The sequence below is a fragment of the Leucopleurus acutus genome (assembly GCF_964270905.1).
Source record: "Leucopleurus acutus genome assembly, chromosome: 3".
In the NCBI taxonomy this organism is placed as follows: Eukaryota; Metazoa; Chordata; class Mammalia; order Artiodactyla; family Delphinidae; genus Leucopleurus; species Leucopleurus acutus.
In genome coordinates, this window is record NC_139145.1 from 65,254,526 (window position 1) to 65,270,802 (window position 16,277).

General features: G+C 43.3%; 1 protein-coding gene across 2 annotated transcripts in view; it reads left to right on the top strand.

Annotated features, from left to right (window-relative positions):
* The window catches only part of FSTL4 (follistatin like 4), a 440,321-nt gene that overhangs the window by 5,212 nt on the left and 418,832 nt on the right, over positions 1-16,277 (top strand). For both annotated transcript variants that reach the window (XM_082835740.1, XM_082835739.1), the window contains exon 2: positions 2,557-2,692. In XM_082835740.1, coding sequence (XP_082691866.1) covers positions 2,567-2,692 — 126 coding nt within the window. In that variant the 5' untranslated portion in view covers positions 2,557-2,566. The remainder of the gene's footprint in view (positions 1-2,556; positions 2,693-16,277) is intronic.

Sequence of the window (16,277 nt, forward strand, 5' to 3'; positions counted from 1 at the left end):
TCAGACTCATCTGCCGTGCAAATGAAGTTTGATCTAGTGGTGGCCAAGCTGAAATAAACTTTACAGAGAGGCTGCCTAGGAATATTTCAGTAGTTGGCCTGGCTTGTGTGTTTCCCTGTCATCCAATGAAATCCTACGGGAATCTCAACACAAACCAGACAAAACCAGAGATGACTCCAGGTGCAGTAGGGCTGCAGTTCAGCTTCCTGAAACACATCTCAGAACAGCTGGTTTAATGCCAGAGGTCTGGGCACACCCTCTTAAATGAAGTGATTTGGCGCTTTCCAAAACAATTGAAATGAACAGAATTTATTCTGATATTATCCATTAATAATAAAACATCCAAAATAATTGGTCTCGGATTACTAGGCCAACTGAAAACTAAATACTAGATATTGTGGCTCAAATATTTCATAACTCCAGGGATTGACATCTGTACATTATCTAGAGTAAGTTTTGATTATCTTGCTGTTTTTAGTTTATTTGGGCTTGAAGGCATGAAAAGGGAGAGAAGAAGACCTTTTATATATATGCTCACTCCATGAGCACTGATGGTGGGTAAGTAGGGAAGAATTAATAAAAGTAGAGTAGGAAGCAGTGTCTTGCTAGTTCTAGCTTGAGTTACTCTTGCTGGTTTAAAAAAAATTCCGAAAATCCTGCAACTGCTTTCTGCAGTCTCTGGAACATGGATGGCTCTGTGTTCAGAAGAGAATAATTTATGGGGAGTAAGGAGTTGCCCTATTTATTTTTAGAAAAACTGGTTGCAGTCAGGGAAGTCATTTTTATTCTCTTTTAGTCCCAACTGTGATTTTTCTCTCCTCATCCCTGTAAGAACACACACCCTAGCTGGAGCCCCGGACAGGGAGCGTAGCGCTGGGTGGCTGCTGGTAGTGCTGCAGCCCTCTCCCAGGTAGCTGCGGAAGCTGCAGCGTTCTGCTCCACTCTGCCTTCTTCAGAGGGAGGAGCTGGTGCTGACTGTGCTGAGACCATGACCTTCAGATTGTATTTACTGGCCACTCAGACTGTTTCCCCAGTAATTCTAGCTTTCCCTCCAGATGTCAAAGATGAACGGCCGAAGCAACAGAGGTAGGAGTAGGAGCCTGTGGACTCTTTAAAAAAAAAAAAAAAAAGGGATGTCGTCTCTTAAAAGATAGTCATAACTTATAACCTTGCCTTTCACAGGCCAGTGTTATATGCCTACAATGTTTAGTTTGACTTCTCTTTCCTGGGGGCATTTCTGCCTCAAGTTGGGGACATGAAGCAAATCTGGGGCAGCAGCTTTACTGGGTATGGAAGGCAGCCAGAGGAAACCTGGAATGTGGCAGGAGTGTATTTGTTTGGCAGCCCTGGCATCAGCGCTAGTGATCATTTGATACCTCCCCTTGTGTGCAGCAGGGATCCTTCAAAGCTGTTGGCTCTGGGGGTGAGCACGGGTGGACCCCGCAAACAGGCTGTAAGGTCTCTCAAGCAGCTAATCATCTCTGACTCGGACACCTGCTCATGACCAGTCCTAAGCCAAGTGATGGGGGTGCTGGCCTCCAAGGAGCTCTGTGTGTTTTCATCTCCCCAGCCATGAGCAGGATGCAGTGTGGACCACATGCAGTTAAGCACTAAATTGTATGGTGCTCACAGAAATGAATAACTCTTCAAGTTTCCTTGAGTAAGAGTTCTAAATACTGCATGATGAGTTCTATCTGGATATGTTTCTTAGAGATACTGAAATTAAGGTTGGAATATGTTCACAGTGGAAGCCTTAAAAAGTACAGCTAATTGGACAAATGCACCAGTCTGTGTCTTTGTCCTCTTAACACAATGCCCAGCATATGTTAGGGAGTTGAATTTTTATTATAGCTGATCCTTAGTTTTTTTTTCATCCATGGGATTCTTTGATTACTTTCCATTGTCCATTTCTTAGACAATCTATCAAGTGAGTCTCAGGAAATATCTTAAATGCTACTGAAATCCTATTATCCATTGGATGCTGGGATTCTACTACAAGGACTGGTCTTGAAACAAAAATAAAAATAGTAGACCCTTTAATGCTGTTTTGAAGTTCACTATCTTGTTAACTGAGGCATCAGCTACGAACAGGGGTGCTACAGATTTAACATGATTCCTCATCAGCATTTATTGAGCACTAGTGTGCCCAGCTGCAAATACTTTCTTAGGAAACAGAAGCGTGGACATAGGGTAACCTAACAGAGGTGCCTCAGCCTTCTCACCCTCATTTGTTCTTGCAGATGTAGTGGCAGGTGCATTTCAAGTGGGTTTCTACATACCAGTTAGCATTTCTAGAGTTCTTACTATGTGCCAGCCCTGCCTCCTTCAGTCCTCACAGCAGCGCTATTGGGTACATATTCTGACCCCATTTTAGAGGTGAATAAACTTAGGCTCCGAAGTATTATAACTTCTCCACAGGAAAACAGAACGGTTGGTGCCAGAATTTAAACTCGGATTTATCTGATTCTGGAGCACAGGTACTCACTAACTAACTATGCCTTGACATGTTTACACTTTGCAGCACTTAGTTCTGAGTGTTTGTCATTTTCTCAACAGACTCAACAAAATGAAACCAGGATGCTTTTGGCTGCATCTCACACTGCTTGGAGCCTCCCTGCCTGCTGCGCTGGGGTGGATGAACCCAGGAACCAGCAGAGGATTGAACATGGGTGTGGGAGAGTCCCGGGAAGAGGTATAGTCACGTCACGGCTGACATGCCATTTAAAACTCATTGCTTTTCAATGTTAGAGTATCTAATTTCCTTTCCACCTTTAGTTTTTATCAAGTAGATTGCAGTGAAAATTAAAATCCTGCCCCCTTTTTGGTAGGGGACAGAAGGAAGCCACGTGTGTTGATAAGGACAGGAGGTTTATATCATGCTGTTAAGTAATGGTCTAAAATCTCTCCAGTGCCAAAAATGTATCCCCAGATCAAGCTATGGTTGCATGTTTTGTCTTCCACACAGACCCACCAGAGAAGGGCCTTTGTGTATATTTAATAGCACTCTGAAAGTGCTGACTCATTGGTGGAGCACACCCATGTGAATTAATGAAGTCTTTTAATTAAAAAATATGTTATAAAGGAAATAGACTTCTTTTCAGCTATATAGATAACAAGAACCAGGCTGAGTAAGAACGGAGGGTAGAGGTCCTAAGGGAGACGGCCTTAATGAACAGATAAGAATGATTAATGGCATGCTAGGTATATATAAATGCTTCTAAAGTGCTTGAAAAACTTGTTCTCAAATACCTCCCGGGAGAGTCTTGCTATCCTGCTAATTGCTTAGTGAACTCTGCTCTGAAGTCGTGAAAAGGAGTCATAAACTGCAACCAGCCCTGCGCAGGTAGTAGGCCTCATGAATTTGGGGCTCATGAGGGATGTAGATTTTCTGCACGTGCTGAGTTTTTTTTGTACATGCTGAACCTTGAGCAATGACTACACCCTTTCAATAAAACCACCTAGGATTTTCTGGATGACATGATGAATACTAATTCTTACCTGAGAGCTTTCCAGGGCATCTTAACTGCCACTGTCTTCTGTGATGCCTCCCCTTCTCCTTTTCTCTGTGCGTGCTTCCCATCCTGTGGAATGAGGAAGAAAAATCACCCCCAAAAGTCAACGTTACCCGGAGAGTGAATCACGATACACACTATATGGTAGGATTAATGCGTTATTTGAGCAAAAGACACGATTTCTCTTTCATTATTACTTACTTGTAACGCAATCCCAAAGCTACAGGCCTTAATCTTCAGGGAGCTGCAGAAGTAATTTAATGTGCACTCTTCCTGCTGAAGTGTGTGGCTTCCCTTTGTGGCGAGCAGATGATTAAACAGAAACACTGTCTCTCCCATCTAAATCCATGAAGGACACAACTTAATGTTCTTGTGAAAGAGTCTGAAGGCTGACTTGCTAGCGAGCCCAGCATTTCCCAATGGGAATCGTTTAATCGTTATACTCATATCCATACAGAGGGAACATGATCATTTAAGTCCTATCAATATATTGTTGAATATTTAATAGCAAAGCAAACAGGCAAACACACAGCTACGTGTATTTAGTGTTCTTACTTTCGGGGCTCACTGGCCCACTGTTTTAAATCACTTATTTCAATTAAAAGAGTCAAGCCTATTACGGTGGGATTTAGCTGGAGGTAAATTGAAGGTAAGTTGATATCAACCTAGGGTCTCTTTATTTTAGTTGTTACCACCCTAATTCTTTGTGTACCAAAGAAAGAGTAGCTGATGCTCATCCTGAAGAAGTGAGGCTGTTTTTATGTTTGGGGGTGCTGTTGTGTTCCCCCCTTCACCCCATTAGGATAGAGGCCTGGAGATGCCATTGTCTCCCAGGTTCGGGAATTTCACTGCTTCGGGAAAAGGAAGTGATGCCTCTGTGGACTCCCAAAGGCCAGAACAACCGCCCTACCCATCCAGTTCTCTTTGCCGTAGACTGAGTTTTCGTGAAGTGTTGTAACTTATGCTCATTGAGTCTGCTTCTGTCAACTGTTAGATGATGACAATGTGAATGGGCCCAGGACATAGGACAGCCTCTGAATGTTTAGAGAGAGTGGGTAGGACATGTAGCGTAACTGGTTAGTTTGCTGACCTTGATGACACTTGATGCACAGCCCCTCTGTGCCCTCACTCACTAGGGTCCTCCTGCCCCAGTGCTGTCCCCTCTTTTTGCAAGTCTGAATCAGCCCCTCTTCCAAGGCCCAGCTCTGGTTCTTACCTTTTCTCTAGAGTCTTCTTTTTTTTTTTTTTTTTTTTTCCCGTACACGGGCCTCTCACTGTTGTGGCCTCTCCCGTTGCGGAGCACAGGCTCTGGAGGCGCAGACTCAGCGGTCATGGCTCACAGACCCAGCCACTCCGCGGCATGTGGGATTTTCCCAGACCAGGGCACGAACCCGTGTCCCCTGCATCGGCAGGCAGACTCTCAACTGCTGCGCCACCAGGGAAGCCCTAGAGTCTTCTTTGACCACTCTTGGTTACATTTGATCTCTTTCTCTGAACTCCTGGTCTTAGTCTTTCCTATCTTTTTCTTAACTCTTGTATTTGTACTTTAGCATATGGATGAAGCCATCTTCATCTTTCTCTTCCTTACAGCGTCTAATAATTTTAAGAGGAAAATAGAGGCTCATTGAGTTTTTGAGTCAATTGATATTTATTCAACATTTGGTACTAGTCATGTTGTCGCCTTGGTGCTTTCAAATTTCACATTAGACTGTCATGTATTTAAATGAGTTTTTATACCTCCCTGCACAGCAGGCTCATTTTTGGTGTGGACATGAATGGTCCCCCCAGCAAATCTGTTAGCAGTTTGTGGGCCAAGCCAAGCTTGTACCTTGTCAACATCCAAGATAGTCCTCTGTGTAAAAGGTTCTGGGTAGTTTCTTCTTTGAATTGTAGCTCTTTATATATCCAGAACTCACTGCCTAAACCATATTAAACTCCTCTAGCAGATTCCTCAGACAGTCTTATTTTCTAAAAGAATCAAAACCAACCAGTCTCAGTTTCCTGAGACTCAATAAATAAATGAATAAAAACCTTTCCAGGAACTAAATGGTAAAATGTTTCAGTGTGTATTTTCTTCCTGATCGTAGTACTTTCCAAAACATTCATTGACTTAAGCTTTTTTTAAGTACTTGGAAAGCATTAATAAGATTTAATTTGCCTTTCAAGTTATTATACCAATTACTTGAGTGTCCTAAGGGTAAATAAGGATTAAATGACCAATGTGTGTGTGCTTGCACATTTTTAAAGCAATTATAACAATTGTGAATTGTGTTAAATTATTGTTTCATGTACAAAGACTGCAGTTGAAATAGCTTCAAGGAGTTTACCATTTTACAAACGTCGATAAAAAGAAATGTAGCTGGGTGGAGTGCCTCTTTAATAAAGAGCAGAGTGGCGGGGCATGATCTAGAATCCTAATGCAATTCTGAATTCAGAGGAAACAATTCTGAGAGATACAACTTATCGAAATTCTGAAATAGAGTTATATTTTATTTTCCCCCTTTCCCCAATACTCTGGCCAAGATAGATACAGTAGTAAAATCAATATTGGTAGAATTTTATATTGGGGAGACCAAGAAAGTGAGAAGGGATGTGATAACAGTCCCTAGGGACGTCCCTCTTGAGGGGCAGACATTTGTGGGCAGGTCCCGTCCCCTTTGAGCCCTGGATACTGTGTTGCCATCACCCGCTGGGCCCTGGGATTGGATGGGGGCCGTTACACAGCCTTATGCATCCTTCTTGATCTTACTGAACTTTTCCTAAATTGCTCATACCCATGGTTTCTAGTCATGCACTAAATATCTGTAAATATTAATATTGGTTCCATTTAAAATTGTTAGCTTTGTATGCCTTGGTGCTTATAGACCCGAGATATGCTTTGATGTCAGACACCATTTGTTTTCAGTGTGTGTGAAGTCTCGTAAGAGTCTTGTTTTGTTTTTTTTTCGGTACGCGGGCCTCTCACTGTTGGGGCCTCTCCCGTTGCGGAGCACAGGCTCCGGACGCGCAGGCTCAGCGGCCATGGCTCACGGGCCCAGCCGCTCCGCGGCACGTGGGATCTTCCTGAACCGGGTCACGAACCCGTGTTCCCTGCATCGGCAGGCGGACTCTCAACCACTGCGCCACCAGGGAAGCCCTCATAAGAGTCTTTGAGGAAAAACAATAGGTAGTAGGAGTGGTATCAGTAGTCAGGATGCTTCCTGTCCTCCCTAAATCCAGGGGTCAGCCTAAGAGAGCAGGATCCTACCCTGGTTGACCAGCCCGTTCCCCTTCTGCAAGTGTTGACGCCTGACGCTGACTGCACTCCTGTCCCTGTGAGGACACCTTCAAATTGCAGAGAACTTAAATGCTCTGGCTTTTTTCTGCGTTGGCTGGGCATTTAGGCTGCTAAGACTGAGCATTAATTTAAAAAATATTTTTCTTCCGTAATAAGTGTCCTTGTTCTTGCACATTTGATTGCAGTTAAGACAATGTTCCCCTGCCCTTTCTAGTGTTGTTCTCCCCCCACAGCTCCCACCCCATGCCCCTGACTTCCTTTTTTTTTTTACATCTTTATTGGAGTATAATTGCTTTACAATGGTGTGTTAGTTTCTGCTTTATAACAAAGTGAATCAGTTATGCATATACATATGTTCCCATATCTCTTCCCTCTTGCGTCTCCCTCCCTCCCACCCCCCCATCCCACCCCTCTAGGTGGTCACAAAGCACCTGGCTAATCTCCCTGTGCAATGCGGCTGCTTTCCACTAGCTATCTGTTTTACGTTTCGTAGTGTATATATGTCCATGCCACTCTCTCACTTTGCCCCGGCTTACCCTTCCCCCTCCCTGTGTCCTCAAGTCCATTCTCTAGTAGGTCTGTGTCTTTATTCCTGTCGTACCCCTAGGTTCTTCATGACATTTTTTTCCCTTAAATTCCATATATATGTGTTAGCATACGGTATTTGTCTTTCTCTTTCTGACTTACTTCACTCTGTATGACAGACTCTGGGTCCATCCACCTCATTACAAATAGCTCAATTTCGTTTCTTTTTATGGCTGAGTAATATTCCATTGTATATATGTGCCACATCTTCTTTTCTTTTAACATCTTTATTGGGGTATAATTGCTTTACAATGGTGTGTTAGTTTCTGCTTTATAACAAAGTGAATCAGTTATACATATACATATGTTCCCATATCTCTACCCTCTTGCGCCTCCCTCCCTCCCACCCTCCCTATCCCACCCCTCCAGGTGGTCACAAAGCACTGAGCCGATATGCCTGTGCTATGCGGCTGCTTCCCACTAGCTATCTACCTTATGTTTCTTAGTGTATATATGTCCATGCCTCTCTCTTGCCCTCTCACAGCTCACCCTTCTGCTGTACCTTGTCAACATCCAAGATCCATCCATCCATCCAACATCCAACATCCAACATCCATCAACATCCACCCTTCCCCCTCCCCATATCCTCAAGTCCGTTCTCCAGTAGGTCTGTGTCTTTATTCCTGTCGTACCCCTAGGTTTTTCATGACATTTTTTTCCCTTAAATTCCATATATATGTGTTAGCATACGGTATTTGTCTTTTTCTTTCTGACTTATTTCATTCTGTATGACAGACTCTAGGTCTATCCACCTCATTACAAATAGCTCAATTTCGTTTCTTTTTATGGCTGAGTAATATTCCATTGTATATATGTGCCACATCTTCTTTATCCATTCATCCGATGATGGGCACTTAGGTTGTTTCCATCTCCGGGCTATTGTAAATAGAGCTGCAATGAACATTTTGGTACATGACTCTTTTTGAATTATGGTTTTCTCAGGGTATATGCCCAGCAGTGGGATTGCTGTGTCATATGGTAGTTCTATTTGTAGTTTCTTAAGGAACCTCCATACTGTTCTCTGTAGTGGCTGTACCAATTCACATTCCACCAGCAGTGCAAGAGGGTCCCCTTTTCTCCACACCCTCTCCAGCATTTATTGTTTCTAGATTTTTTGATGATGGCCATTCTGACTGGTGTGAGATGATATCTCATTGTAGTTTTGATTTGCATTTCTCTAATGATTAGTGATGTTGAGCATTCTTTCATGTGTTTGTTGGCAGTCTATATATCTTCTTTGGAGAAATGTCTATTTAGGTCTTCTGCCCATTTTTGGATTGGGTTGTTTGTATTTTTGTTACTGAGCTGCATGAGCTGCTAGTAAATTGTGGAGATTAATCCTTTGTCAGTTGCTTCATTTGCAAATATTTTCTCCCATTCTGAGGGTTGTCTTTTGGTCTTCTTTATGGTTTCCTTTGCTGTGCAAAAGCTTTGAAGTTTCATTAGGTCCCATTTGTTTTTTTTTGTTTTTATTTCCATTTCTCTAGGAGGTGGGTCAAAAAGGATCTTGCTGTGATTTATGTCATAGAGTGTTCTGCCTATGTTTTCCTCTAAGAGTTTGATAGTTTCTGGCCTTACATTTAGGTCTTTAATCCATTTTGAGCTTATTTTTGTGTATGGTGTTAGGGAGTGATCTAATCTCATACTTGTATAGGTACCTGTCCAGTTTTCCCAGCACCACTTATTGAAAAGGCTGTCCTTTCTCCACTGTACATTCCTGCTTCCTTTATCAAAGATAAGGTGACCATATGTGCGTGGGTTTATCTCTGGGCTTTCTATCCTGTTCCATTGATCTATATTTCTGGTTTTGTGCCAGTACCATACTGTCTTGATTACTGTAGCTTAGTAGTACAGTCTGAAGTCAGGGAGCCTGATTTCTCCAGCTCCATTTTTCGTTCTCAAGATTGCTTTAGTTATTCGGGGTCTTTTGTGTTTCCAGACAAATTGTGAAATATTTTGTTCTAGTTCTGTGAAAACTGCCAGTGGTAGTTTGATAGGGATTGCATTGAATCTGTAGATTGCCTTGGGTAGTAGAGTCATTTTCACAATGTTGATCCTTCTGACCCAAGAACATGGTATATCTCTCCATCTATTTGAATCATCTTTAATTTCTTTCATCAGTGTCTTATAATTTTCTGCATACAGGTCTTTTGTCTCCTTAGGTAGGTTTATTCCTAGATATTCTATTCTTTTTGTTGCAGTGGTAAATGGGAGTGTTTTCTTGATTTTTCTTTCAGATTTTTCATCATTAGTGTATAGGAATGCCAGAGATTTCTGTACATTAATTTTGTATCCTGCTACTTTACCAAATTCATTGATTAGGTCTAGTAGTTTTCTGGTAGCATCTTTAGGATTCTCTGTGTATAGTATCATGTCATCTGCAAACAGTGACAGCTTTACTTCTTCTTTTCCAATTTAGATTCCCTTTATTTCCTTTTCTTCTCTGATTGCTGTGGCTAAAACTTCCAAAACTATGTTGAATGATAGTGGTGAGAGTGGGCAACCTTGTCTTGTTCCTGATCTTAGTGGAAATACTTTCAGTTTTTCACCATTGAGGACGATGTTGGCTGTGGGTTTGTCATATATGGCCTTTATTATGTTGAGGAAAGTTCCCTCTCTGCCTACTTTCTGCAGGGTTTTTATCATAAATGTGTGTTGAATTTGGTCGAAAGCTTTTTCTGCATCTATTGAGATGATCATATGGTTTTTCTCCTTCAATTTGTTAATATGGTGTATCATGTTGATTGATTTGCATATACTGAAGAATCCTTGCATTCCTGGAATTAACCCCACTTGATCATGGTGTATGATCCTTTTAACATGCTGTTGGATTCTGTTTGCCAGTATTTTGTTGAGGATTTTTGCATCTATGTTCATCAGTGATATTGGCCTGTAGTTTTCTTTCTTTGTGACATCTTTGTCTGGTTTTGGTATCAGGGTGATGGTGGCCTCGTAGAATGAATTTGGGAGTGTTCCTCCCTCTGCTACATTTTGGAAGAGGTTGAGAAGGATAGCTGTTAGCTCTTCTCTAAATGTCTGATAGAATTCGCCTCTGAAGCCATCTTGTCCTGGGCTTTTGTTTGTTTGGAGATTTTTAATCACAGTTTCAAATTCAGTGCTTGTGATTGGTCTGTTCATATTTTCTATTTCTTCCTGATTCAGGCTTGGCAGGTTGTGCCTTTCTAAGAATTTGTCCATTTCTTCCAGGTTGTCCATTTTTTTGGCATAGAGTTGCTTGTAGTAATCTCTCATGATCTTTTGTATTTCTGCCGTGTTAGTTGTTACTTCTCCTTTTTCATTTCTATTTCTATTGATTTGAGTATTCTCCCTTTTTTTCTTGATGAGTCTGGCTAATGGTTTATCAATTTTATTTATCTTCTCAAAGAACCAGCTTTTAGTTTTATTGATCTTTGCTATCATTTCCTTCATTTCTTTTTCATTTATTTCTGATATCTTTATGATTTCTTTCCTTTTGCTAACTTTGGTGTTTTTTTGTTCTTCTTTCTCTAGTTGCTTTAGGTGCAAGGTTAGGTTGTTTATTCGAGATGTTTCCTGTTTCTTAAGGTAGGATTGTATTGCTATAAACTTCCCTCTTAGAACTGCTTTTGCTATATCCCATAGGGTTTGGGTCATCGTGTCTCCATTGTCATTTGTTTCTAGGTATTTTTTGATTTCCTCTTTGATTTCTTCAGTGATCACTTCGTTATTAAATAGTGTATTGTTTAGACTCCATGTGTTTGTATTTTTTACAGATCTTTTCCTGTAATTGATATCTAGTCTCATGGCATTGTGGTTGGAAAAGATACCTGATACAATTTCAATTCTCTTAAATTTACCAAGGCTTGATTTGTGACCCAAGATATGATCTATCCTGGAGAATGTTCCATGAGCACTTGAGAAAAATATGTATTCTGTTGTTTTTGGATGGAATGTCCTATAAATATCAATTAAGTTCATCTTCTTTAATGTATCATTTAAAGCTTGTGTTTCCTTATTTATTTTCATTTTGGATGATCTCTCCATGGGTGAAAGTGGGGTGTTAAAGTCCCCTACTATGATTGTGTTACTGTCGATTTCCCTTTTTATGGCTGTTAGTATTTGCCTTATGTATTGAGGTGCTCCTATGTTGGGTGCATAAATACTTACAATTGTTATATCTTCTTCTTGGATTGATCCCTTGATCATTATGTAGTGTCCTTCTTTGTCTCCTCTAATAGTCTTTATTTTAAAGTCTATTTTGTATGATATGAGAATTGCTACTCCAGCTTTCTTTTGGTTTCCGTTTGCATGGAATATCTTTTTCCATCCCCTTACTTTCAGTCTGTATGTGTCTCTAGGTCTGAAGTGGGTCTCTTGTAGACAGCATATATATGGGTCTTGTTTTTGTATCCATTCAGGCAGTCTGTGTCTTTTAGTGGGAGCATTTAATCCATTTACATTTAAGGTAATTATCGATATGTATGTTCCTATTCCCATTTTCTTAATTGTTTTGGGTTTCTTATTGTAGGTCTTTTCCTTCTCTTGTGTTTCTTGCCTACAGAAGTTCCTTTAGCATTTGTTGTAAAGCTGGTTTGGTGGTGCTGAACTCTCTCAGCTTTTGCTTGTCTGTAAAGGTTTTAATTTCTCCATCAAATCTGAATGAGATCCTTGCTGGGTTGAGTAATCTTGGTTGTAGGTTTTTCTCCTGCATCACTTTAAATATGTCCTGCCAGTCCCTTCTGGCTTGCAGAGTTTCTGCTGAAAGATCAGCTGTTAACCTTATGGGGATTCCCTTGTGTGTTATTTGTTGTTTTTCCCTTGCTGCTTTTAATATGTTTTCTTTGTATTTAATTTTTACAGTTTGATTAATATGTTTCTTTGCGTGTTTATCCTTGGATTTATCCTGTATGGGACTCTCTGTGCTTCCTGGACTTGATTGACTGTTTCCCTTCCCATCTTAGGGAAGTTTTCAACTATAATCTCTTCAAATATCTTCTCAGTCCCTTTCTTTTTCTCTTCTTCTTCTGGAACCCCTATGATTCGAATGTTGTTGGGTTTAATGTTGTCCCAGAGGTCTCTGCGACTGTCGTCAGTTCCTTTCATTCTTTTTTCTTTATTCTGCTCTGCAGTAGTTATTTTCATTATTTTATCTTCCAGGTCACTTATCCGTTCTTCTGCCTCAGCTATTCTGCTATAGATCCCATCTAGAGTATTTTTAATTTCATTTATTGTGTTGTTCATCGTTGCTTGTTTCATCTTTAGTTCTTCTAGGTCCTTGTTAAATGTTTCTTGCATTTTCTCTATTCTAGTTCCAAGATTTTGGATCATCTTTACTATCATTATTCTGAATTCTTTTTCAGGTAGACTGCCTATTTCCTCTTCATTTGTTAGGTCTGGTGGGTTTTTATCTTGCTCCTTCATCTGCTGTGTGTTTTTGTGTCTTCTCATTTTGCTTATCTTCCTGTGTTTGGGTCTCCTTTTTGCAGGCTGCAGGTTCATATTTCCCGTTGTTTTTGGTGTCTGTCCCCAGTGGCTAAAGTTGGTTCAGTGGGTTGTGTAGGCTTCCTGGTGGAGGGGACTAGTGCCTGTGTTCTGGTGGATGAGGCTGGATCTTGTCTTTCTGGTGGGCAGGTCCACGTCTGGTGGTGTGTTTTGGGGTGTCTGTGGCCTTATTATGATTTTAGGCAGCCTCTCTGCTAATGGGTGGGGTTGTGTTCCTGTCTTGCTAGTTGTTTGGCATAGGGTGTCCAGCACTGTAGCTTGCTGGTCATTGAGTGAAGCTGGGTGCTGGTGTTGAGATGGAGATTCTTGGAGATTTTCACCATTTGATATTACGTGGGCCTGGGAGGTCTCTTGTGGACCAGTGTCCTGAAGTTGGCTTTCCCACCTCAGAGGCACAGCAGTGACTCCTGGCTGCAGCACCAAGAGCCCTTCATCCACACGGCTCAGAATAAAAGGGAGAAAAAGTAGAAAAAAAGGAAGGAAGGAAGGAAGGAATGAAGGAAGAAAGAAAAGAAAGAAAGAAAGGAGGGAGGGAGGAAGGAAGGAAGGAGGGAAGGAAGGAAGGAAAGAAAGAAAGAAAAGAAAATAACGTAAGATAAAATAAACTAAAGTTATTAAAATAAAAAATAATTATTAAGAAAAAAAATTAAAAACAAACAAAAAATCAGACGGATAGAACCCTAGGACAAATGGTGAAAGCAAAGCTATACAGACAAAATCTCACACTGAAACATACGCACTCACAAAAAGAGGAAAAGGGGAAAAAATAATCTTGCTCTCAAAGTCCACCTCCTCAATTTGGGATGATTCGTTGTCTATTCAGGTGTTCCACAGATGCAGGGTACATCAAGTTGATTGTGGAGCTTTAATCCGCTGCTTCCAAGGCTGCTGGGAGAGATTTCCCTTTCTCTTCTTTGTTCGCACAGCTCCCAGGGGCTCAGCTTTGGATTTGGGCCCGCCTCTGCGTGTAGGTCGCCGGAGGGCGTCTGTTCTTCGCTCAGACAGGACGGGGTTAAAGGAGCCACTGATTAGGGGGCTCTGGCTCACTCAGGCTGGGGGGAGGGAGGGATGCGGAAGTGGGGCGAGCCTGCGGCGGCACAGGCCAGCGTGACGTTGCACCAGCCTGAGGCGCGCCTTGCGTTCTCCCGGGGAAGTTGTCCCTGGATCCCGGGACCCTGGCGGTGGCGGGCTGCACAGGCTCCCCGGAAGGGGGGTGTGGATAGTGACCTGTGCTCGCACACAGGCTTCTTGGTGGCGGCAGCAGCAGCCTTAGGGTCTCATGCCCGTCTCTGGGGTCCGCGCTATTAGCCGCGGCTAGCGCCCGTCTCTGGAGCTCCTTTAAGCAGTGCTCTTAATCCCCTTCTCGTGCACCAGGAAACAGAGGGAAGAAAAACTCTCTTGCCCCTTCGGCAGGTCCAGACTTTTCCCTGGACTCCCTCCTGGCTAGCCGTGGCGCACTAACCCCTTCGGGCTGTGTTCATGCCGCCAACCCCCGTCCTCTCCCTGCGCTCCGACCGAAGCCGCAGCCTCAGCTCACAGCCCCGCCCGCCCCTGCGGATGAGCAGACAAGCCTCTTCGGCTGGTGAGTGCCTGTCGGCCCTGATCCTCTGTGCGGGAATCTCCCCGCTTTACCCTCCGTACCCCTGTTGCTGTGCTCTCCTCTGAGGCTCCGAAGCTTCCCCCCTCCGCCACCGGCAGTCTCCGCCCGCAAAGGGGCTTCTTAGCGTGTGGAAACATTTCCTCCTTCACAGGTCCCTCCCGCTGGTGCAGGTCCTGTCCCTATCCTTTTGTCTCTGTTTATTCTTTTTTTCTTTTGCCCTACCCAGGTACGTGGGGACTTTCTTTCCTTTTGGGAGGTCTGAGGTCTTCTGCCAGCGTTCAGTAGGTGTTCTGTAGGAGTTGTTCCATGTGTAGATGTATTTCTGGTGTATCTGTGGGGAGGAAGGTGAATTCCGCGTCTTACTCTTCCGCCATCTTCCCGATCCCTGACTTCCTTTTGATTGATTGCCGGGGAAGAAGAGTTGATCACTCCGGCCCCTCACTCTGGGAGTGGAGAAAACCAACTCTCTCCTCCCTGTGAACAGACAGGGTACAGGCTGGATGCTCAGCGTTTTCCAAGCCTCATCTGCAGTACAGGCCTGCATGCAGCTTTTATGTCTGTTTTCTGCAGAATCACCCTTCCTAAAGACTCCCTGGTAACAACTGCAGCTTTCAAAGCAGACGAGACTCTGGGTGTAGTGTCACAGCAGGAGGCGCGAGCGGGGCCTTTCACTGGGCGTGGCGCACTGGGATGCAGATGGTACCCGTTATATGAATCCGGGACTTCTGCTGCGGGGCTGCTTCTGGGAGGGAGAGGCCTCTTCTCTGCTCCTCCAGCCTTCGGCCATGGCTGTCCATTACTGTGTGTCAGAGGGTATGGATGTTAGTTTCTTAGGTAAAATTGGGAGAGCACAATCTCCCACCTGCAGATGTGAGTAAATCCAATTTCCAAGGTGAAGGGTGGTGGGAGATACTCCAAGCCCCAGGGGAGGATGAGCTGATTTCCACCTTCAGAGTTAGTGTGGGCTATACCTACTCCTATCCAGCGTCTTGAGCTTCAGTGTGCTTGTGAACAGGCCCTGCAGTCTTGGAGGACAGTGGGCAGAAAAGCCCTAGAGGTATGCCCTGCCACCACCCCCTATGCACACATCCAAGAAGGAGAATCCAGTTGGTGATGAACCCTGGCCTTTTTTAGCTTCTTGCTAATGTGATGACGCTGACTGCAGTCAGAAAAAGGAGAGAAACACAAAGGCTGCAGTCATGCCGGGAAAGAGCTTGCCATGAAATTGGCTTTGAGTGAGGGGAGGCAGGGACAGGTAGGTGAGGGGAGAGGTGAATTGAAACAGCCTGGGTTTGAGAGTCATTTTCACCTATCTTCAAGCAAGCAGGCAGATAAGAAAACTTAGATCTCTGAACCCAGAGTTCCACCCTGGCTTACGTACAGGTGATTTAAATCCAGAGGGTCGGCCCACACTCCCATGCTCTCACCATCACTGCCTCTGTGCCAGACATCCTGGTGTCCTGCCCAGTTTCTGTCCCCAGCACCCAGCCAGGCTGCCTTGGGGACCACAACTGCCGGCTTGGTGCTGTGTTCGGGGGTCTTGTTTTCATTTTTATCCTTGGACAGGGGAAGCCGCTGTCTTTGTTCTTTGTGTTGGATATTTCTCCTCTCTCGCCGCTCCCAGCAATCCTTCTACTCTGTACCAGTTACTGCACTGTATTCCCCTTTAGTATTTTGAGATCATAGTTGACAGAGTTTTAATTGGCTCTGAAAAGTTCTGTGACCCAGGAAAATAAGCATTTATGAGTTCACAGAAAACCATTATTCTTCCTTTTAATTGAGCCTTTACTCATCTAACTATTTTCTGAGTGTCTCTGCTGCT